The 25,479-nt window shown below is 44.2% G+C and overlaps 1 protein-coding gene across 1 annotated transcript in view; it reads right to left on the reverse strand.

The window, feature by feature from the left end:
* Window positions 1–25,479, reverse strand: part of LOC144798231 (extracellular calcium-sensing receptor-like) — a 71,314-nt gene that overhangs the window by 15,566 nt on the left and 30,269 nt on the right. Inside the window, exons 4-5 of the mRNA XM_078668980.1 lie at window positions 19,569–19,796; window positions 461–584 (exon numbers count right to left, since the gene is read on the reverse strand). Coding sequence (XP_078525106.1) covers window positions 461–584; window positions 19,569–19,796 — 352 coding nt within the window. The remainder of the gene's footprint in view (window positions 1–460; window positions 585–19,568; window positions 19,797–25,479) is intronic.

Genomic DNA, 25,479 nt, shown 5'->3' on the forward strand with positions numbered 1-25,479 from the left:
CTGGCATGCCAGCCAGCTCCAGCCAATCACGCTCCAGCACCCTCTCTGCACACACACATCAATGTCCAGAAGTAGCACTTCCCTTCTAGACACATACATGCCGCATACACCATCTCGCAGCATTCACTCTCACGAGTTCACACATACTAAACTCGAGCCTGCACTCCCCACGCATCAGGAACTACCAGGGACCCATACATTCCCCATGCATTCCTATGGGAGGGCAGGCCTATCTCACACACGCACTCCAAGTGCGCACTGACCAGAAATCACTATAATTTAAGGCAAAAAGTTCAGGGGTGAACCTGCCAGAAGGCCCAAGTCCAACACTCCTGTACCCCACCATGTGACAGGTGTGTTATTCCATGACCTCCTGCACCCCTCCTCCTCGTGACAGGTGTGTTTCTCCATGGCATTCTGCACCCCTTCGTTGTCACAAGTGTACATACACAATGCACACCTGTGTGGTTGGAGATTTCCTCTTCTGAGCAGGGCACACAGTCATAGCAGCAGCTGGCCTGGCCCTCACGGGCAGCTTTCCTGTACCCCCTCAAGCACCTGGCACTGCACAGTGAGTCTGGGACCTAGGGAAAGAGAAGAAAGTTGAGCTCAGCAAAAGAGAGGCATGGAGTAAACAGTGAGTGAAGGACTGAGCATGAGTGTGAGAAGAGAGAGATGAGCTTAGTAAAAGAGAGTCATGGGGTAAACAGTGAGTGAAGGACTGAGCATGAGTGTGAGAAGAGAGAGATGAGCTTAGTAAAAGAGAGTCATGGGGTAAACAGTGAGTGTAGCAGTGAAACTTAGTGTGAGATTAGAGAGATGAGCTTAGCAAGAGTGAGGCACTATGTAATCTGTGAGTGAAGGACTGAGTGTGAGAGTAGAGAGTTGAGCTTAGTGAGACAGAGTCATGAGGTAAACAGTGAGTGAACTAGTGAGGCTGAGTGTGAGAGGAGAAACATGTACTTAGTAAGAGAGATTCATTGGGTAAGAAGCGACTAAAGGAGTGAGCCTGGATGTGAGAGTTGAGCTAAGTAAGATGGAGGCATGGGATAAAGAGTGAGGGAAGGACTGAGCTTGAGTGTGAGAGGCAACAGATGCACTTATTGAGAGAGATTCATGAGGTAAACAGTGAGCGAAGGACTGGGGCATGAGAGGAGAGATGCGCTTACTAAGAGAGGGGCACAGGGTAAATAGTGCATGAGTAAGCGAGAGTGAGAAGAGCATGATGAGCTTAGTGAGAGAGAGAGGCCTGGGAGTAAACAGTGAGTGAATATGTGAGGCTGAGTTTGAGAGGAGATAGATGAGCTTAGTGAAAGCAATTCAAGGGGTAAACAGTGAGTCAAGGACTGAGTCTGGATGTGAGAGGAGAGAGTTGAGTTTAGTGAGAGAGGCATCAGTTAAACCGTGAGTAAAGGAGTGAGCCAGGTGTGAGATAAGAGAGATGAGCATAGTGAGAGAGAGGCATGAGGTAAACAGTGAGGGCCTCATTTATTATATTTTGATGCATGGCAGTGCAGCAAGCCTTCCTGCTGTGCTGCCGTCCGTCAAAATAAAAGGGCAGGAATGCGCGGTATCTATTAGATACCGCGCATTCCTGTCCTTCTCCTGTGTGCTGGTGCACAAACAACATCCGTGCGCCAACACAGACACCCTTGCATCATGTTGCAAGGATGCCTGCGCCGAAGGGATGATTGTTTTTGTGCAGGAAGGGACACTTTTCTCCACAAAAACAATAATTGATGGTATTTTTCTCTTTCTATGCTGCTGCAAAATCAGTGTGCATAGAAAGAGGAAAAATTAAACTATTTCTCCTCGTTGCCCCACTCCTACGCATTCCCAAGGGAGTGAGTGAAAAAACAATAAGTGAAGGACTGAACATGGGTGTGAGAGGATAGAAACAAGCTTAATGTGAGGAAGGCATTAAGTAAATAGTGAGTGAAGGTCTCAACCTGAGTGTGGAGTGCGGGAGGAGAGAAATTAGCCCACTAGGAAAAAGGCATAGAGTGAACAGTGAGAAAAGCGTTGGGTGTCTGTGTAATGAACTACAAGATTAATTGAAAGCAGCCGCTCATCGGTCCACTTTGACTCTTGTTACTCTGTTATGTTATTTGAAAAAGTTTAGTTCATTGCTCTCCGACTGCAAGGTCTCTTGGCTCTTTGAAGAAGCAACAGAAAGGGATCAGTAGAGTGGGCAAAAATATTCAGTTAAGAGGAACTTTTCAGCTTTTCCCTGAACCCAAAGTGAGAACGGATGGATTTGAGATCAAGTGGTGAGCATTCCAGAGTAGCAATGGCAGATGGGAGAAGACGCAACCTCCTTAAATAGATCTACTGGCATGAAGTCCATGAATTTGGTCCTTGCCTGATACAGACATAACGGGAGAGAAGAGATAATTCTAGCCAGGGCATGGCTTTTAACAATGGTGAAAATCTAGAGTGCAAGTCCAGCCTCACCATTCTGGAAGCATCAAAGCTGGTAAGGAAGTGATTTATTGACACCAAAGGAAAGGGTGGTGAAGGAGTCAAAGCGCGAGCCAATAGTGGCTGATGTTACTGCTTGATAACCATCAGAGGCGAGAAGAGGAAAGAAGGCTTCCAGGCAGTGCCTGAAGAAGATATATGCCGGAGCCATGGTTGAATCCTGGGCATAAATCTTAAGTTTCCAATATAGCATTAGAGCCCAACCTAGTGGGCTCTACCGGCCATTAAAGGCACGCTCCAACGTTAGAAGCCCGAGCCGAACATGTCAACAGCATGAGAGAGGCTCAGGTCTAACCTGAGGACCCAAGAAATGGGGACCAGAGGTTGGAGTTTCCACGTGAGATGAGGAGCCCTGATTTGTTCTCATTAATCTTCACATCCAGTCCCTGACCTACAAGATGCAGCTCTCCATTAGAAAAGGTTATGCATGCCGCCCAGACCCCAGGAGTGTAAGTGGCTGATTGAAGTGAGAGATGGCATTCAGTGCTGGTCAATTACTTTACTTCAAGTTGAAAAGACCTCATAAAACCTACTTAAAAACATTGTAGAAAATAAATCAAACCTTCAGCAATCATTTAACACGCAGGTGCAGCTGAAAAGCAAATCCAGGTTAATAATAAAAATACAATCAATAAATCAATCAGGGGATTGTAAGCGCGCTACTCACCCGTGAGGGTCTCAAGGTGCTGAGGGGGAGGGGAGGGGCAGCAGACCTGCTTAGTCAAAGAGCCAGGTCTTGAGGGTCTTCCTGAAGGTGTTCCGGGATGGGGCGTGCCTGATGTCTGCCAGTAGCTGGTTCCAGGTCTTGGCTGTAATGTGGGTGAAGGATCTTCCGCCTGTTCTGGCTCTGTGGATGCACGGGATTTCAGCCAGAGCGAGGTTGGTAGATCTGAGGTTTCTCTTGGGTACATGGCAGTTGATTCTATCGTTGAGGTATTTTTGCCCATTGTTGTGTAGGCATTTGTAGGCATGGATGAGGATCTTGAAGGTGACTCTTTTCTTCATGGGGAGCCAGTGGAGTCTCCGTAGGTGCTGGGAGATGTATTCATGCCTGGGGATGTGAAGGACGAGTCTAGTGGCAGCATTCTGTATTGTCTGGAGTCTGCGGAGTAGGGACTTGTTGATGCCGGCGTAGAGTGCATTTCCATAGTCCAGTCTGCTGGTGATGAGTGAGTGGATGACCGTCTTTCTTGACTCATGGGGGATCCATTTGAAGGTCTTGCGGAGGATGCGGAGTGTGTTGAAGCAGCTGGAGGTGACAGCGTTGACTTGTCGGTTCAGGGTGAGTGTTGAGTCGAGTACGATGCCGAGGTCCTTGCCTTAGTCTGTGGGGGTGGTGGGCTTCCGAGGGCGGTTGGCAACCAGGTGTTGTCCGATGCTGAGGGGGTGGTTCCAAGAACGAGGACTTCTGTCTTCTCGGCATTGAGATACAGGCAGCTGTTGGTCATCCAGACTGCGATGTCTTGCATTCCTTTCTGGAAGTTGAGTTTGGCGGTGGGGGTGTCTTTGGTGAGGGAGAGGATGAGCTGAATATCGTCGGCATAGGATATGATGATGAGGCCGTGTTGTCGGACGATGGCAGCGAGGGGGGCCATGTAGATGTTGAAGAGGGTTGGGCTCAGAGATGACCCCTGTGGTACTTCGCAGGTGATTTTCTTGGGATCGGAGAGGAAGGGTGGCAGTCTGATCCTTTGGCTTCTTCCGGTGAGAAATGATTGGATCCAGTCCAGGGCTGTACCCTGTATTTTGGTGTCATGTAGTCTGGCGACTAGTGTGCGGTGGGAGACCATGTCTCGAAGGCCTCTGATAGGTCAAGTAGGATGAGTGCTGTGGAGTGGCCTTGCTCCAGGAGGGCGCGGTCTCGGTGCTGTGGTTGCTTCTTCATCCGGATTGGTACCGGTCGAGAATGGCGTTCTCTTCAATTAATCGGGTCAATTCCCTGTTGACTGTCTTCTCTGCAACTTTGGCTGCGAAGGGGAGGAGCGAGATGGGCTGGTAGTTCTTTAGCTCATTGGGATCATCGGGGTTTTTTGAGCAGGGGCCTGACTTCTGCATGTTTCCAATCATCTGGGAAGGTGCCTCAGATATGTGGTCGATGTGAGGAGGGCAGGGGTCGGTCGGGCTCCCAGTTGGATGTCTTTCATGGTCGTGGTGGTGTCTCTGGTTGTGATCGGTGTCTAGTTGGAGATGGTGGGATGGCTGGTGTCTCTAGGGGACGTGGGTCCGGCTGTGGCCTCTGGTGGGTGGTTGATGAAGTTGTCGTAGAGGTTTTTGATCTTGAGGTGGAAGTAGGTTCCATGTCTGTGGCTTCGCTGCGTGGGTTGGTAAATTCCTGAATGACATTGAAGAGTTCCTTGGAGTTGGTCGAGTTGGCGAGGATTTTGTTGTGAATAAAATTCCTCTTGGTGGTTCTGATTTGGTTGTGGTGGTCTGTCATGACATCCTTGTATGTGGAGTCATTTCCGGTTGTCTTGGTGCAGCTCCCGTTCTTCTCCAGGCACCTGCAGGTGTGCCTGGCTTCTTGGAGATCGGTGGTGAACCAGGTGGCTTTCCTAGGGTGCTGTTTGCCAGGGTAGCGTAGAGGGGCAAGCTCGTCTGCGCAGTTGGAGATCCAGGTGTGAAGTCCTTTGGCTGCGCTGTTTGCATTGGATGCCCAGATGTGGTCATCTTGGGTGAGGGTGGAGTTAATTTGCTCGTCGGTAACCTTGCTCCAGTTCCTTCATGGCGATGAAATCGGGGATGGTGGTGGCGAAGGGAGTCCAGGTGCCAGATGGACTGTAGATGAGGGACCCTCGGCGTGTGGTGTTGGGGCTGGTCAGGATCTGGAAGTGCAGGTGTTTGACGGTGAGGAAGGTTTCGCTAGAGGTGGTGAGGTGGAGGGTGTTCGTGTGAGCGATGGCGAGGCCTCCTCCTGGGTGGTTTGGCCGGTCCTTCCTCTGGATCTTCTATCCGTCCGGGATTACGTTGTTAATGTCGGGGGCGGAGGAGGCGTTAGTCCAGGTTTCTGGGAAGAAGGCGATGTCGGGCAAGAGAGAGTCGAGTAGGTACCAGATTCCCATGGTGTGTTTGTGTACGGAGCGCACATTGAGATGACTCTAGTTGAAAAGATTTAACAACAAATATCTCCTTGCACAAGACAAACTGTGATCAAAATAAATAAAAACATTTAAGAATCTAATTTTATCCATCCTCATGAGTCCTCTGTGAGTACAATAACTATCAGGCAACCACAAACACAAGATGGACAACTGTTTACTTTCTTTCCAAGTCTGCTTTCCCAGAGTCACAGTCCTAATGCGCATTGCCCAATATTTGGAAAATAACCCTCAAATCTGAAAGAACATTAATAGTGGTTCAAAAGAAAAAACATATGGTTTTCCTCATAACCATCACAGAAGGGAAGTATGGGGTGGCTGAAATGAATTAACTTCCCAAGGGTAGACTCTCTTTCTGAAACATAGAAAACTGAGGGTCTTATCTATGAGTCCTTGTGACACTTAAGTGCCGCAGTTGCATCACTTTTTGTGACGCGCCAGTACCATAGAAATGCACCATGTTGCACCCTATTTACAAAGTGACGCATCCAAACAAATGTGTCACTTTGTAAAGCCCTGCGCTACATAATTCCTACATCAGGTATAATGTATGCATGGTGGGCGTACCCCGTAAAAAGCCTTGTACAATTGGAACAGTGAAACCCATAAGCTTTCACTGTGCCACTTCTAGGACGCCACTGTATCAAAATCTTACACCTGCCTCAGCATGTGTAAGGCTCACACAGGCACATTTAACATGGGACTTGCCCCATGTGAAAGGACACATTGCTGGAGTTGCGCCACTTTGTAACACACTCAAGCAATGCGTCATTACTGTGCCTACAGATACGTCAGAAATATTGACTTATCTGTAACTCCTTGCATCAAGATGTGCTGTACATTAAATACAATGCATCCATCATGTCGTAAAGCGGGTGCAGTGAAAACTGTTGCATCGCTGTTTTCACGCAGCGATGCAACAGTTTTTGTAAATGAGGCCCAGCGCAGTTTGTGGTATCCCTGGCCCAAATCTTTCTCAAAGTCCTGAAGGAGCGAGGGTTTCCCAGACAAATTTATACAAAACAAAATGTGCCATTCCAGGTTCCCTGTAGACACCCAAAAGATGCTCTTTCTATACCTCATGGGCTCAAATATGGTCAATCTTTTGAGCCAGAAACAAGGAGCCATGGTAACATCATCCTGCCCTAGTTCAGCTAGGGCAGGATGATGGACCTATATGGAAATCTGCTCTGCTGGATCACAGCTGAATCAGATTTCCTGCACCCAGTTTTCCTGGTTATGGGAATACCGGACCGGAGTTAACCTCTGGCCATTAAAAGCGCATGAGGCTTTGGTCGCTGCAACAGCGCAGCCTCATCCCACTGCATCCTGGCAAGAGGGAAGCATTCAATGCTCTTCCACCAGAACTAAACTTCCCCTTCCCTCCCCTCCTTCCCCCTCATCCCACACAGAAGTCCCAGCACACGTTTACCATCTACTTGGCGCATGCAGTAAATATGTGTGTTAACCTCCCCCCAAAGGCAATAGCACACTGTAATTCCATGTCTGCACACTTCGGGCCAGATTAGTGTTGCGTTGCCCTTACATCATGCAAGGCAGTGCAAGAGCAACGCAACACTAAGGGCAGATTTACCAATCAACTCAAGCAACCTTTGTGAATCTGGAGTAACGTAAGGCAGCCATGCATTTCTGTGTCCCAGGGTGACGGTCCATGGGTGGAGCAGTGGTGCCCCACGCATCCACCCACAGATTTATCATGAGTGGTAGACCTGGCAATGCATCAAAATGCTATGCCTTCCCAGTGGAGGTGTTCGAGGAAAAATATCTTTATTTCTCTTCATTTTTTCATTTTACAGCACACACTGAAAGAGGAATGTGCTTCTCAGGTTTGTTTTCAGCTGGGAGGTGACTCTTTCTGCATAAAACAATCCTGCTTATACAGGTACCCTTGAACACAGCATAAGGGTGCCTGCGTTGGCGGAAAACATCAGCTGAGATTCCTCATTAACGGCAATCTATCAGCTCCCACCCCGGTCACGGTTGGAGTCCCTCATGGTACAACCCTGTCCCCCCCTCTTTAATCTTTACTTAGAGAAGCTCACCGAAGTTCTTTGTACCGCTAACATCTCCTGCCATATGTACGCAGATGACACCCAAATATACATTAACATTTCATTGCTCAAGGAGATCCTCTTTCTGAACGAGGCCCTGAAACTGACCGTCCAATGGCTTGCCTCTAACCAAGAAAACTGAATTTCTCCTTATCTCCCCTACAAAAGCCAACCCGGAAATTCAGATGTGGATCAAGGCCATCACAGCCTTAAGCTGCCCGCCGACCATCGTGGACTCTGCCAAATCTCAGGGCATATTCCTCGACTGTAACCTGAACATGCAAGACCACATTAACTCGATGGCTAAATCAGCCAGGTTCCACCTCTGATACCTTTGGAAGCAGAAACCTTTCATCAATGCTCCTGACTTAAAAATGGCAGTCCAACACTAGTCACCTCTAGACTAAAATATGGCTGTTCCACCCTCTTGGGATTACCCAAGATCTCCTTGGCACCTTTAAAAGCCTGCCTCAACGCGGCCGCTAGACTACTTACTAGCACTAGGAAATTCGACCACATCTCTCCACATCTGAAAGCGTTGAACTGGCTTCCCCTAGAGGCCAGAATACAGCTGAAACTGGCATGCATTGCAAACAAGGTTCTTTACGCAAACTTCCCTACTTATCTGGCACAGAAACTAGTGGTATCCGGAGGAAGTAGGAACTCCTGGTCCGCCAGAAACCTCTTGCTCCAATCTGACTGTTTTCGGGAAAAAAGAACCTACAATCAGGCTTTCTCTGGGGCAGCACCAAGAATTTGGAACTCTTTCCCACCCACCATCAGAAGAATCCCTTCTCTAGCACGCTTCAAAAAGGAGGCCAAAACTTTCCTCATGGGTACATTTCTCATCTAAGTCCTGCCTTCAACCACCACAGTGTGCCTGACAAATCTAAGACTATCACCTTTTCCTCAGATCACCAATTCACTCCTCCAAGAAAATGTGGGGCTTTTGTTTTTAATGATTCTAACTGTACTTGTAACCATACACTTGTGTCCCTCTTTTTCCCCTATCGTCTCAGCACCCCTGCCCCTCTCCAACCATGTTGTATATTTCAGTACTCTTAGGCATTTTGTTTGTTCACCTCTGTAAACCGTGTAAAGCGATCTGATACCCTCACGGGTCAAGTTTGCGCTCTATAAAACACTAAAATACATAAATAAATAAATAATGTAAGCCAGTGCAAGGAGAGGACAGAAATGTGCTATATAATATTAAATTAGGTGCCTTTCTGCCCTTTCACACAGCAAGGAGTCTTGCTGCATTGCTTGAAAGGTTGATACATCTAAGCCTTAATCCCAACACATAATCGGAGTAAAAATCTGAGAAGTACTAGTTGGAAATGGTAATTCCAGACACCTGGAATCCCAGCACATGTGTAGTCCAAACTAACAACCAGACTCTAAAAGGTCACTCCACAGGAGCTGATCTATAAAGCATATTGAACCCTTTTTCATTTTTGGCAAGTTAGTTTCACCATATCCCCTGACTGCCTTGCCTCACAGACTCCGAATGAAGAAGGAGCCTTTTATGGCACCAGTTGGATTGGCCACTGGTAAAACACTTTGCTGGACCTGAGATTCACATTTTCAATTATCGCAAGATGCACCATGTACGTCATAGTTACAATGAAGCGACAATCTGTTTAAAAGTCAGCAAAGATCAGAACAATCCCGGCCAAGCCATTGCTATAGAAGTAAAAGAGGGTGGAGGCCGAAGGCTGCCCCTGGTGAAACCCAAATCATGGCTTAAAAGTGTTCAGTGGCTTCTCCCGCTGAACCCCATCATGTTCTCCAGCACAGATGTCCTCATGGATAGATTCTACTGACAGCTAGTAGGGCACAGTCTTCAAAGTCTCAAAACTCTTATAGAGGTTTGCTCTTTGGACGCTGTCAATCAGAGATCTTTTAAATAGATGAAGGCTAGGTAACCTGAGCCATCCTCAGATGAACCAGCTTAGTGTCTTACTAGACAGTACCAGTATAAAAAGGCTGTGATCTATGGCTGTGGTGGCAGCAACCTTGTGCTTGGTGGTGTAGTGTCTCCTCTCCTGCTATTTGCATTAGTTCCTTAACCAGCCATACATTTTCTCACCTTTTTTATGTTTGTCCCTTCCTCATCCCCTCACATTTCCCATTTTTACCAGCACCTTCCTGTTCCTTCTCACCTAGTATACTGACTGGTTGGTTTGTGCTGTCATTATACTCCACTCTGCTGGTGTCCACCAGCGGCGATTGGATTGCAGGGGGCCTCCTGGTACTCAATGGGTTTGTCATAGTTTGTCTTCAAGAGCACACTGGTAAGATAATCTTTATTTATTCTTACATCTGTCTAACTATCAAACCTCACTCGTCTAATCCATGTACCAGACAAGACACAGTTAAGGTCCGCCTCAGACAACTTGACGTCACCCTATACAAAGTATGATCTTGTCCTTTTCCCTTGTTGTGTTCCTTCCTTTTTCTGTGGGGCCTGCACTAGTGAGCCGGACAAAGCTTCAGGAACAAACTCTGTCTGAACTTACCGTCAGTCGCCTCTCACCTATCCCCCTGGCTTGAGAGCCCTGCAGCAAGAAAAGAAGGACAGGGGAGCCACCATGAAGCTTTGTAGATGATGCAGCTGGCTTAGAAGGTGGAGAAATGAGATTACTAAAGTTTCCTTGAAAAACAAAGTTCTAATCAGGAGGTAAAATCAATAGATTCATAACTCACTATTTGCCAGAAGGGTCTACCATCCGGGCATATGATTTGTTTAGCAGTGGCTCTCAATTTATCATTTTTAATTTGTTTTCTCTTCACTGATCATATTTCTGTAAGATCTTCATCCTAAAGGGTTCCTAAAGAATCTGCATCTGTTCCTTTGATGTTCAGCAATAGGTTTGACTTATCCTTGCGACAAACTTTGTCAAAGTAAGGGAGGACTTCTTTAATCTAGTTATCTTTTGGAGACAAGCTCTGTTAAGGGAGGGTTATAAATCTTTGTAATTCGAGCAGATATGGTAACAAAGCTGCTTACTGTAGAAAAGACACTAATGAAATGCTTAAAGAAAGGCAGTAGTTGGTTAAACAATGCTGTGGGGCATGGTAGTAAGATCAATATATTCAATGCATCTTCTCTTACTGACAATTTACTAACGAGCAATCATTTGTGGATAAATATTACAATTAGTGATTCAAGATGGCTCCCTCAGAGGAAAACCTAGATCTAGCCCCTCTCCAACACCAGGCGTATGGCATCCTTGTGACAAACTTCCAGGCAACTTCTCAGCATAAAAGGATGAAGACAATGGCAAACTGAATAGGCTGCACTTCAATCACAAGTCAGAACAAGTATAATATCCTGTGCCCAATTCTTCCAGCACCTGCTGCTGTTTGGTGCCACTATCCAGCAGATCCAAGATTACAACATATAAGAAGGTGCACCAGTAAGAAGTCAAGTTCCAGTATGAATTCAAAATATTTCCTTTATTGGTTTTTTTCAGTGTAAAAAGGTTCAAATCCAGCTAACGCGTTTTGTTCCATAGTACAAGAGCAAAAGTGGTGGTAGTGTTCCCCTAGCTAAAGGGAAAGCGTCAGCACCTGACGTAATATACTTCAAAACATAAGTGTTGAGACGTTGAATCTATGAAGAGATAATTGTTGTATAACACATACACGGGTGCTCATATGGCTTGCTGTACATCCACCACCAGGGATGTCAATAAGGCTCCAAGGCCTATACAATATGAAAAGAACAAAACAAGCCACTATTGGCACTCCATTAAGTGTCCCATTAGTATAAAGTATATGAATTCATAAAACTATGCTCGGGTCCGTAGTAAGGTCTACCAATATTCACAACAATGTCCATTAGTCTTGCACCAAATTCAGAAATCTGACTCAGATATATTTTCCAAGATTTTCTTTTATTAAATTTCCATATTTTATTCACAACTTCACAGCACACCCGCCGACACGTGTTTCGTCTCTAACTGAGACTTTTTCAAGGCCTAGAGTATATAGGGTACTCAAAGATGTCCAACGTCCAGAGTAATAAGCAACCGTTAAATTCATCCAAATATGTATCTTTAATGGTCATAGAGAGTAAAAGCAGAGTCCACAATGCCTCTCTATACACATATGTAGCCGTATGTTCGGTCTTGTAATGTTCATTAGTAGTTATTTGTCACTAAGCAACTAGTATGTGTCAACTGTAAAATCCTAAACGGAGAGTCCATCTACATAGTGAGGTCGTATACCGTGCAGCATCAGACCATAATAAGTCTCTCCAGGTCTAAATTAATCCGACTCTGAAACCCTCTTCAAGACCGCCAAAAACCTTTTGTTCATATACTCCTGGAACTTCATCAGGGCAGAAATCAATTACACAAAAACAATAACATAAAAGACTATAATGCACACACCAATATATGGACATAATTAATACACATAATATACAAATGACCAATACACATATAAATATATAATTAATACATAACATACAAAACATGAGTTCCATGAACAGTAGTCTTATCATGGTGATACCCCCTATTACAGAGGCTGGCACATAAATAATTTCAAATTGCACATCATCGAGACAGGACCTCAAGGAGCAAATGTATACAAATATTTGTATCTCAGCAACATCAATGCCCATGACAGGCTGCACATTTATGAGCTACACATTATTTTATTTCCAACAACATATGAGGCTCTCACTTGCACACCTGCATTTACTTTATAAAGAAATTCTCACCTCTTAACCGTGTCTGGCGAATATTGTCTAGCTGTATAACTTCACCGTCCATCCGAATAATATAAAATGAAAAGTCATCCACATTAAATCTTCTATCTGTTTTAGTACCCTATAGTTAATACTGAGGAAATGCGTCCCACTCCATGTTTGATACCTGTGCAAAAACGCAGTATAATTACCGACCGATGTTGTATGAGTTGTTCCGACCCTTGAAGGATATACAACTCCCCTGACTATCAGTCTCAAGATAAATTAAATGAGTCAAAAGGGATCATCACTATAAAACGACCAGCCCCCAAATACAAAATAATATCCCTTGCAAGCCCATGTGACATTTATCACATATTTTAAATTGTGAGTTTTAATTAACTGTACAATAAAAAAATGACCTAAAATTTCCATGTGACATATATCACCAGACCGAGCGCCGGGAAACATAACAGTACCGGTGTACTATCCACCTGGTAATACAATAAACAAAAAAAACAAATCCACCCACATTCCCAGAATCAGCGGGGCGAGATATTGTAATAATGCTGAACTACATGGGCCATATCCAACCAGAGTTAAGGCAAGGAGGATTTTAGGTGTAACTTCTCAAATTGAAAGATGACTCCCCTGTAGAGTATAACCCGCAGTATCCAACCACAAGAGGACCCATATATGTAATATATGCCTCTGTATTTTACAACTAGCCGAAACCTGTTGTATGTGGTTCACTCACCATGATGCGTATCCTAATGTTGAGTATTATGCAGTCTGGTTTAAAAACGTCGCGCCACACTCCTGCTTACTTATGTTTCCTCAACCGACGTCAGAGGTTAAGTGATGCGACTCGGAATCATACTTCAACAACAGGTTACGAAACGCTAGGGAATAGTTTGGTGGCCATCTTTAATATATATCTTATGGCAATCTGAAAAATTAATGAGCATTTTCAAAATATTTGGACATAGACGAGGACTAGGAAAATTCTAACAAATAAATACAAAGGAAACAAAAAATAAGTAAAAGAGCCCTGGTAATAAGTAAAAGTCACCCATAACATTGTTGCCATGGATTGGGAAAGAGTGAAGTGGCCATCTTGTAATGTTCATCGCTTTTATTTTATTTATTTTAAAAGATTTATATAGGGCGAACATGACCCTAGAGGGTATGAGAGCGCATTACAGGAGAGTTGCGGAACACATAGGTAGACAATTGTGGGAGAAAATCAACAATATATAGAAATAACAACAAGTACATAATGACATAATAGAGGCAGGTATTAGGACCATTTAATTGCCAAGTAACAAAGTGAGCAGTGGTACAAGCTAGGAGACAAAAAGATGAAATTTTCTAACTCAGCGACGTGCTTATCAGTAAAGCTTTCACTTCCTTTTTGAAGGAAACTGTTGAAAGACTCAATCTAGTTTCCGCAGGTAGAGAGTTCCAGATTCTAGGGGCAATACCGGAGAATGTACGATTGTAAGTTTTCATTTTTTTAAATTTCTTCAGTTTGAGCAGCAGGGTGCTGGAGCTCCTTTAGGAACGGGCACCACCAGACAGTTCAAGTTTATTTGCAAAGTACAGAGGAGTGTTGAAATGCAGTGCTTTATGAGTCATACATGCAAGTTTTAATTGAATCCTTGCCTCAAACAGAAGCCAGTTAAGAGATTTCAAATCTGGAGTAATGTGGTTGGTTTTCTTGAAGCCAGTGATGAGCCTAGATGCCGCATTCAGAGATGCCCCGAGGGGGGCTAATCTGTATTTTGATTGGCTGCAGAGGGCAGCACTACCGTATTCCAACCGTGAGATGACTAACGCTTGCACAGCAGATTTGAGTTCATCCTGGGGAAGGAAGGGTTGCCCGAAGAGGAGTGGGCAAGCCCGGAATTTGCGTACCCATGGGGTGGAGAGACAGATCCAGTACACTGTACCTTTAACGCTGACAGCTACGTAGCAGTGACTCCGCCCAGGGTACAGCTTGTCACGACAAAAGGAGACGGAACCCGGAAGACGCCGGAGAATACTTCCTCGGAGGTCGACTGTGGTGAGGGGAAGACGTTGAAGACGGGTCGGAGAGAAACCAGTTCTACGGAAGACGTCAAGCCAGGAGGCCAACGGTTCCGCGAATCGCCCTGCCACGCTCCCGCGGGAGGGGCGTGGCTAACAAAGGTACGGGGCAAGGTTGCGGGCTGGGCGGGTTGGAGCAGATGATCTGCTCACTGTGTTCCGCCTTACGTATCCCTGCACCCCTTCCTCACTGGCACTCCGTCACCTCGCCTTGTAAACTACACTGTAGCACAGAGTCCCTCACTCCCGCTCCCTCGACGAGTGTGAGTAAAACACTCCCCCTGAAACCCTTCTTTTCTTCTTCTTCTTTTTCCGGTGGTGTTCTCCCGGACTCCGGCTGGAGGTCGACGGCGATCCCGACGTTCTGGCGGCAGCAACCCCTGCACGTCGCAGAGCCACCCTGGACATCCCTATTTTCCCAAAAGGCGTCAGGACGGAGACGGATGAGTTCGCCCGTATAAGACTATCTAACAGGAGAAAGAAAGCCTACCTTAAAATAAAGCCTTCGTTAAAAGCACTCTTTCAGCCTTCAGACTCACTTCCTTCCCCCTTGTTACCCACCCCTTTACACATACCTATGAAAACATATATACAAATGGTGGTACATTGAGCCACCAGTTGAATAGAGTGGCCCAAAGATTATATTTGTTATAATCAAAATATTAATGGTTATTAGCCAAAACATACATGCGGCGACCATGCTGAAATATATATTCTATCCCAAAGAAAAAAGCCAACCAAAGCGTATACTTTCTAACACTGATACCATTAGTCCTCTCTGGAATTATAGCGGCACTCCCAACCAGTTACCCCCATTTGCCAGACTTGAGGAAACTTTATCTTAACCACCATAAACACTAACTTGTGTTATCCAAAAGGCCCAAATAAATGAGTCCATTGAATAAGACAAGCTACAAGCGTCAAAAGGCCAGGATCATATAGTAGGGCAAAAGGATTTTTGGCAATAGGAATCAGCCTTAATCCATCTATGCAACCATTCAGGAGTACTTTCTCAGATTATCCACGGGCCCAAACTAGGGCTTCAATACAATGATGTGCTACATCCATTAAAATGCCAGGGTCACAGAATAAGGTAAAAATAAATGTTAACAAAGGGAATAAGTCTTAATATTAGACTCTAATGTAAAAATATATTTGAGAGGAGTCCAAGTCAGAAGCCTAACTTGTCAAGAAGGCCCAAAAGGCAATTCCATACAGCAAGTTTCTTTATACCAAAAAGTGATGAAATTCATTATCAGTAGTATGTCCATGGGTAATTGCATGTAATCGGCAAATCCATTTTGTCGCCGTTTGTCCCAAACATAAATCCCTGTCCTGTTCTCTGTTACCTGAAATAACATGATAAATTCCGTGGAACCAAAAACTGTGGTCATCATGATGGACAGCTTTATAGTGTTCCGACATGGGATAGCTGGTGTTCCCATTCACGACTACACAACATTGGTCAGTTTGTTATAAAAGAGTCTAATTATACCGCATTTTTTACACAGGTATCAATCATGGGGTTTGAATATTTTCCTTGGTATTAACCGTAGGCTACTAAAACAGATTGATGATTTAATGTGGGGGACTTTTCATTTTTATATTAAATGGATGTACTGTCAAGTTATACAGCTAGACAATAATCGCCAGACACATTTTAGAGGTGAAAATTTCTTTTAAAAGAAAATACAGTTGTGTATGTGTGAGCCTCATATTTTTTTGGAAATAAAATTATGTGTAGCTCATTTATGTGCAGCATGTCATGGGCATTGACGATGTTGCGATAGAAATATTTGTATCCACTTGTTCTTTGAGATTATTTATATGCCAGCCTATGTAATAGGGGGTAGCTTCATGATAAAACTACTGTTCATGGAACTCATGTTTTGTGTGTTATGTATTAATTTTATATTTATATGTTTATTGGTCATTTACATAATATGTGTATTGGTTTCTGTGTTATAGTCTTTTATGTCATTGTGTTTGTGTGATTGGTTTTAGCCCTGCTGAAGTTCCAGGAATATATTGAACTAAGGGGTAGATGTATCAACATACCCCTTTGCGATTTCTAAATAGCAATTTTTAAGGAATCGCTATTTAGAAATCGCAAAATGGGATGTATGTAAAAAATCGCTATTTTTTAGCGATTTCTTAATCTTCCTTATTGGCGAATTCGCAATTTGCGAATTGGCAATTAAGGAATAATTTCCCATTCATTCCTATGGGCCAGGAGGCCCATAGGAATGATTGTGAAATTAATCTCAATTTGCGATTTGCAATTTGCTAATTGCAAATTGAGAATAATTTCAAGGGGGCAGGGGTGTCTCAAGGACACCCTGCTGCACCCCTGAAATGTACATGTGTGCGCATATGGCACACATACATGCCCTATGGGCATGTGTGTGCGTCACATGCCACCTTCAAAAATGCCAAATTGTGCATTTTTTTTAAAATTCGCAAATTACCATCAACTACAAGTTGGTGGTAATTTGCGATTTCTTAACCAAAAATCGCAATTCAAAAATGCTACATACATAGCATTTAAGGAATAGCAAAATTGCAATTCCTTAAATGCTATGGCAAAATAAGGAATCGCAAATTTTTGCTATTCCTTAATTTGCGAATTTGTGATGCATGCCAAAACATGCAAATAGACCGTTTGCGATTCGCAAAGGATTTGCAAAAGGCTTGATACATCTAGGCCTTAATGCGGTGGCTGGATTTTAACCTTTTTACATCAAAGAAAAACAATGAAGGAAATACTTTTAATTCATACTGTAACTTGACTTCTTTCTGGTGCACCTTCTTATATGTTGTAACTTCTCAGCATAACACAACCAGCTGTGCATACTGTTGCCTTTATGTGGCATCCATTCTTCTGCTCCTTTCCTAAAACAAAAAGATACAACAAGGAGAAGGACAAAGAAACAAAACTGAGTGGTAAATCCCAGAAGTTGGCTCAGGGTGATCTTGAGACACAACACGTGACAGTAGCTCTTCTGAGACCAGTTTTCTGGTCATGTGTCAACTTTAAGACCTCGCAAGTAAATCATCAACCACTTAAGAGTAAGCCTGGGTGTAGTTCGTGGAGTTCCACTTCACCAGGGACAGGACAGGATCAATATGTAAATACACTGTTAGCCAGCAGAACAGGACAGGGAAGGGGTCTAAGGCTGCTTGGTAAGGTGGCATCTTTTCCAGTGCTGGCACATTATTTTATTAATATTATTCACAAAGGACAATGAAGGAAATTAAAAAAGCATACCTTGTCATGACCTTTTTTGTATTAAACTTTTAAAGACACATGGTCATACATTTAAGCTCATGGTATTATTTCCAAGACTTCTCCATTTCACCACATATGACATGTTACAGTATTCTGGAAGAGGGAAAACCTACATAACAAGCAATAAAAACAGAGCAAGTGAAGAGAAAGGGAAGGAGAGACAAAGTGCTGCTTGATGCACCTTCTGCCACCAAGGTTCGCCGATTAGTCCTTTAAGGAAACTCTGGAACTGATTTAGAGGTTGGCCAATGGGTACACCACTTCACATTTGTGTCAGATGTCCCGTCCGCTGGGCAAGATTTATAGCTTAGCGATACAAAAAGGGATGATGGACGGAGAGTTTGAGCAAATCAAACACTCACCCCCAGTCAACTGATCTGGGTTTATTCCATCACCATTCTTTAGCCCACTCAGCCACCCCAGTTCAGACATGGCCATATGCAAATCAGTCTGACCCTGTGCCTCATGGGAACAGTCCAGCCCGAACTGCCAAGCCATGTCTTCCATGGACCGGAAACAAGTATACCTGGACCGGTTTCGGATTCATAATCCTCATCAGCCTGGCTATCTTGAATCCAGTGGCAAAGTGAGAAAGGGACTCACGTCTGAGCATACCCTGCCAACTTAGGGCGAACAAAGCGATACAAAAGATTTATAGCTTGTCAGATTGGATACTCCATTACATTTGTCTCGGATGTCTCGTCCGCTGGATTACAAGTGCATTATATCCTAAGGTTAGCACGCTCGTTGTTTAATTGAACTCTGGGTAAGATTTATAGTTTCTCAGATTGTATCCTCTTTAACCGTCGTATCAGATATCCCGTCCGCTGGATTACAAGTGCATTATATCCTAATGTTAGCACGCTTGTTCTTTAATTAAACTCTGGGCCTGACTTAGAGGTTGTTGAATGGGTACTCCATCACATTTGTGTTAGATGTCCCGTCCACTGTATTACAAGTGCATTATATCCTATGGTTAGCACACTCATTCTTTATTAGAACGCGGTGATCTTGACCAGCAGCTCATAAGGAAGGACGCCAGGGTGTGGCTTGTGATTGTAATAATGCTTTCTCAGTTTCTGGAAATGAATCATTTCCCAAATAGATATCAATGGATTAGAAGCCGATTGACATGCAGCATTTGTGGAATTCCACAATAGTTGTATTTACAATATGCATGGTTTGGAAGGCATTACTTCAATCAAAGGATGTTTTAGAGCATTTGTGGAAAAATGAGGGAGCTGAAAATAGGAACAACAGACAAAACACTTAATCAGACTAAGTTCAAAACTGGGCCTTCAGCAGTTTGATGAATTTTTAGAGCAGATTAAAGAGACAATGACAAGGGATTTGAAAGGGATGTTATATGTTATGTTATGTTATGTTATGTTATTTTATCGTATCCTATGACTTATGTTTACGTGACTTTTTTATACAAGTTGTAACCTCACTTGAATTACATTTATTTAGTTTTTGCTTGTTTAGTGTAACTTTCATGTTCTTAATAAGGAGTAGAAAATATCAAATGGAAGCTGTGGAACTGTGCGTGCATCCTTGTGCACTGTGCAAACAATGCTCGTCTCTCAGCTTACAGTACGTTATTCAGTAGGTGCATTTAATGACCTCCCTAGCCTAGGGAGTATCTCATGGGAGAATCTCAATGACCATTTCCAGCACATGACAGCTGAAACCTATTTCGCCTACTTCTAATAATGACGTCATACCATTTCATATCAGGATATGTGATCTGTGACTTGATGGCCATTCTCCATTCACAAGGCCTCTCGGGTCTTCATTTGTTCTCCACGGGTTGTGGATACATGTGTGTCTAGAACCACTCTTACCTGCGCTCCCCCTTTGTTCCACAGGATGGCGCTCTCATTGATAATAAATTGGTGCCCTTCTGGGGCGCTGTAGTCGAATGTGCCCACTTTCACATGCTGGATGGACCCGTCTACTTGGCGCTGCCAGTTCAAGATGTCAAACCTCGGAGGAGGGTCGCCCTTCTCATTAAAGAAGACCTCATCTCCTTCTGGGTTCTGGAAGTGGACCTTCTTCAGGTAGTGCAGGAGCTGGAGAAGAAAAAAAGAATTTAGAACTTGGCCCAGGTGTGTTCTTGATGGCACTGTCAAGCCTATTTCACACTGATGTCAGCCGAATACCCTCCCTGGCAATGGATTGCTAACTACCCAATGCTTACCTCACATAAGCCTGGGCGGAGTTCCGCTACACTTGTGCAAAAAAACTCTGTTGCACTACGCCGAGCTCCGCAAGTGGAGGAGTGTGTTAGATAAATGTTGTTCAGGTGATTTTCAGCGCCAGGTGTTTGTTCACACTGTGCAATCATCGCAAATGGCACCATGTACAGCGCAAGTGGATGTGGTTTCCTTTCTGCCGCACAAGTAGTTGTTTTACTTGAGCAGCAGCTTTCTCAACATGAATGAACGGTTTCTCGCAAACATACACAACCACTCTGAATGAGAAATCCAACCGCCCGCGTTGAGAAATCTCACCAGAAGGTTGATTTTTCCCGCTCACGCTCGGTAACTTGATGGTAGACAATCGGGAACAAGGAAATATCTCGCCGGGATTTGGATTTTCCTTGCTCTTGCTCGCCAACTTGACAATGACGACAACGAGTGAGGAAAACAACTCCAGGAGCGAGGACAAAAACTCTGCAAGCTCCGCGTAACTAGGAGTGCAGAAAACTTAGAGTTCACCGCTCAGGGTTAATCTGACAGTCTTCAACAAAACATCCCAATAATTTGTGGACAGCAGTGGGGAAACACCAGTGGTTTTGTTAGTTCTTATTAGAAAGTAGTGAAGGGAAATTTCAGCCCAAAATAAATCTGCTTAAGGAAGGGGATAATAGTGATTAGGTCAAATAAATATCCTCTGAGAGCAATAATTCCAAGCAATGGTATGAAACAACATTTTACAGAAAATTAATTCTCTGAAATAATTATTAAGAGAAGTAAAGGAATAAAGTAAGGGTCAAAAATTGAGCAAATCTCTTACTTGTCTTTAAACAAATGTGAAAAACAACAATACTGAAGAAATACAAACCTTTAGCAGTGCCACCATGTTGCATGATATCAGCTCCCTTCACACGGCCACCCGGTGAGGAGCCGATATCACACGGTGGCAAGAAAATGTACTGGTTTTCCTGCGCCTCACTGGAGGCTGAGACCTGCCAACATCCATTAAGGGGTGAGATAACACCCCAGGATATCAGCACCAGTCTCAGCAAGATTTCTTTTTTTTTTTTGGAGGAGGAGGGAGTTTGGAGGTGTGGAGTGGGCAAAAGGGCCTCTAAGGTACTTCTGGGCACAAGGACCCACCCCCTCCTCCCACAGCAAAAATGTTGTTTTAGTTGGCAGGTCTGCATTAGGGAAGTTTGAAGTTTATTGATGCGTAATCAGAGCTAGGGTTAGGCAATAAAGTCTGCTCCGTCAGAGGAGTTCGCAGAGTTTTGTCCTCTCCACGTTGCACTTACAACACAAAGTTTTGGCAAAACTTCATCAGTGGAGGAGTTTTTTCTCATGCACGGCTCACCAATGGTAAGTTGGCATGTCAATTGCGCCGGATCGCCGAACTCTGGTGAATTATTTGGACTGAAACACCACAAGTTCTGCCCAACCCTAATCGGAACCAGGAGATGGGTGCCCACTCTTAGAAAACTAGACTTTCTGGGCCAGCAGCTGCAGGTCTTGTTGAGATGAAGCCAACTCTGGCTCCCAAGGAAGGAGATGAGACCCAGGGATACACTGCACTTCAGTGCCACGAGCGCTCCTAACAATAATCGTTCTCAGTGGCACAAAATTGCTAACTAAATTGACCATGGATGTTCCAAGTCTTTATCAAACGAGGAAATGACGCAACTGAGGCTGTTGACGATTTTAAAAAAGGACCACCAAGTATTAGACAATTTGTTCAAGTAGTGCATTAATTATTCAGTCCAGGCGCCTAACTCTGAGGCAGACACTGGAATGGCCGCACACAAATGTGGCTGCTCGGCACCACTCCTAGCGCTTTTCCTTCCAGGCCATTGATTCCCATCCACTGCTCCATTTAACGGATCCTGTCTCTCAAATTAACAACAGATCAGGACCCCGACCCCACTTGTATCTTGCTGAGGTTCAATTTACTACCGGACTCATCGGATCCTCCGACCTGCCTCAAGACTGTTGCTCCCACACGCTGCGTGCATTCCTCATTGCATGGTAACCTCCCACTGGGACTCCAATTGATCGTTCATCTCCATATTGGGCTGGCTACAATGCCCATTAGATGCCCGCAGCCCACATCCTTTAGCACCCCTCATCAGGCAACCCGGTCCTGAAGATGATCCTGATTAAATAGGATTGAAACATCGTTGACCATTCAGCGTAATCCACGGCGTATTTTCAACTATGGTTCACATCAAATGCTGTTCTAAAGCATGTCCTAATTCTGTAAAAAAGTTTCTATTGAACCATACATTCTTGTATATATTTATTCCTCTTAAACCTTGTCACATTGCGCCTTCCTCTGCTCCTTCACTTGTCACTTGCACCATCACGTTTGTGTGTCACAAACACAGTAGTGCACCAAGTACATTTTGGGTTGCTCTTGTATTTATACATACAGTGCTGATACAACTGTTCTAATTTCTACTAATTTAAATATATGATGCCATGAGCACTTTCTAAAAAACACCATGAGTCTCCCTTCTTTCTTCCTGTAATGTCTTGTACCAGCATATATACTTTGCCTCCTTAATGACACTGGTTGAGATATTGTTGTTAGTATTCAATTACCTGCCCAGATCTCAACCTGGTCTATGGGTTATACTCCTGTTGTTTTTTACTACTACTTCTAACTCTGAAGTACGTAATTTATCCACGAAGACACGTTGCATCAGTTACACAAGGCAAAGGGTCCAGTATGACTGAGAGCAGAACCAAGGTAACTGGGCACAAGTAATTAGGGATACTGAGGGGACATTAACGCCAAAAATACCTATTGAAAATGGCCTGAGACAGGGATGTGTTCTGGCCCCACAGTTATTCTCTATATTTCTGTCTGATTTACCCGTCTTAATCAAAAATAGAATGGACACTGGTTTCTACAAAACCATTGGTTTGTACTTCGAAAACCCTCATAGACAACCTGATTTTCTATGGTGCGGTATATCTTTTTATCCGCCTCATCAGGGGTCGTGGCGTATTCATAGGGTAATCGATTAACGTGCTGGGTGCCAAGCCTCACCCGAGGCTACCTCCGGTAAAGGTAGAAGTGTCCAGAAATAGTAACAAACGGAGGTAAGAAAATGGATAAAAATAGTGGCTAGTACAAAAACGTGTTAATTTATTGAGAGATAAGTTCTAGACACTATAGATAAAATTGGATCGATATGAAGGTAATCAAGTTACTGGATTACCGCATGTCTTTGAAAAAATGTCTACATGTTTCAGCTCTATCAGCCCAGCCGGGTCTATGGAGCTTTCGTCAGGAAAGGGACAGAAACGAAGATACAAATAAATAAAAAACTGCCACAATTTGTGTAGTATTTGTTGATAAGTTTCAATGACTTATACTCAGAATTCCAATGCTGTGGAAACAAAAACCAACAATATATATTTTTTACATTTGGCTAAAGGCTCAAGTTTGGGCAGGCACACATGTATCAATGACATGGGGAGCACGTAAAGGCTCCAATTCGGAGTCGCTACCTTATAGGTGGTTGTAAAACTACAACAAAGAGGAAAAGGATTCGGAGAAGAAATCAAGTCTGAGCATATATATACAGTCTACGATATGTTCTCGCAAGCTTAAGTTTATACAGAAATCCAACTGATAGAAATCGTACTATTCTCTCTCCTGACTGACAACGGAGTCATGAGGGGGCAGTGTTTCCCAGAATGGTAAAGGGGCACTTTCCAAGTTCTAAACTCATGATATGTACTCTCCTGAGTGACAAAAGAGTGGTGAGGGGACACTTGTTCCCACAGTGGTAAGACGCATTAGCAAAAAATCTTAACACGCGGCAGTTTAAGCTCTAAATATTGCCCCTTGGTAACTCCAAAAATTCTAGTAAAGTTGCCTGTCTAGAGGTTGAGGGCAGTGCAAGCCCAAGAATTGATGGGAAAAAGGTGCCTTGTCTTCTATATGTGGATGATCTGGTAATAGTAGACCAGACTGAGTCAGGCCTCCAAAGAAAGTTGAAATCTTTTAGTGATTACTGTGCAAGGAAATTTTTAACAGTAAACTTAGACAAGACAAAAATGTTATGCTTTGGGAAAAAGCCAATGAAGTTTAATTGGTTCTTAGGTGACCTTAAATTGGAATCGGTTAATGAATATCGATACCTAGGGATGTGGTTCGACAAGACACTAAACTGGCATACTCATCTGGAAGCCCAAAAAGCGAAAGCACATACATCAATCGCTGGTTTAAAAATGTTCAATCGGGATTATGGGGATATGTCTCACCGCCCATTACTAAAGGCTTTCAGTGCAATGATACCACCGCAAGTCCTCTACGGCGCAGAGATCCTTTATTTGAGCGGTAAGGGAGTCTGTGACCTGGAGGAAGGGAAATGCCTGAAAACCCTCTTATCCCTCCCCCATCATCAATGGTCCAAGCAATAAGAACTGAACTAGGAACAAAGTCCTGGGGGGTTCAAGTACAAACAGCAGTGATTAGATTTTGGCAACGCTTGGAAAATGAAAAAGGCCAAAAAGTTGCACAATGATGTAGGAAAGAGATCCAAATGTAACTTAAAATGGGCAAAAACCTGTAGGAAAAAAATGGTGCAGGCCTGTGAGGGTCTAAAGGTGGGGATGTGGCAAGAATCCCAACAAATAGAGTGTACTAAGAGAGCTCAGAAGTTTAACAGGCAAGAAGTTTCGAGAAGGTCCGATATGGAATACCTGGCAAAGAAAAAATCAGTAGAATTTATGATGTACTTGTTGTAACTTCTCCCATGTTTGACCCGCCCTGGCTGTTTCCCCCTACGCGACCTCCCCTCTTGGTACAGCCTGCACTGTCACCTGAAGGCAGCGTTAGAATGTTGATGTACTGCGAGACAATATCCGACAAGCTGGGAGCACCAGTGATTTCTATAACTTAATAAACGTTCTTGAACCCATCTATGTGGCGACTTTCATTACTACATTTTTGGTGACGCAGGAAACGGAGCTGAGCCAGGGTCAGCGTGGTGTGTCCCCCCTGGAGCAGTTTGGAGCTTGGACGGAGAAGAGAATTTGATCTGGTGACTTACCCATTCGGTGTGCTGTTCCACTGCAGTTCGTGACAGGAGCTGTATAAGGAGAGAAGGGTGATTCGGTGTAGAACACTGCGAGAAGAAGGGTTGGTCTCAGCAAGCTAATGACAGAGGCGTCCCGGAGGGAAGGTGAGCCTGTGCTGTGCGGGGGTGAAGAGTCAAGGCTTGCTGATGTGTCTTCCGACATTTGGTGACTGGTGCAGGAAGATCTCCTAATTTCATGTCCTGAGGCGTGCCCTGCGAACGGGGTGAAGAAGAACTGCAGGATTTCAGGTCGTTCTTTGGGGAGTTCTAGAGGCAGATCGGATGCTGAGGGGGAGCGGAGGCGCATTCTGGATGGTTGCCTGGTGAACGCGGTGTGGCGATCGTCTTCGTGTGGTATTGCTTCGCTCCTGCCAACGAGCGTGAACTCTGGTGAGGTAACCTCTTCGCTCCTTTCATCGAGCGTGTGGAGTGATGTGTACGGCGCTTGAAGCTACAAACTCGCG

The sequence above is a fragment of the Lissotriton helveticus genome, chromosome 12 (assembly GCF_964261635.1).
Source record: "Lissotriton helveticus chromosome 12, aLisHel1.1, whole genome shotgun sequence".
NCBI classification, from domain to species: Eukaryota; Metazoa; Chordata; class Amphibia; order Caudata; family Salamandridae; genus Lissotriton; species Lissotriton helveticus.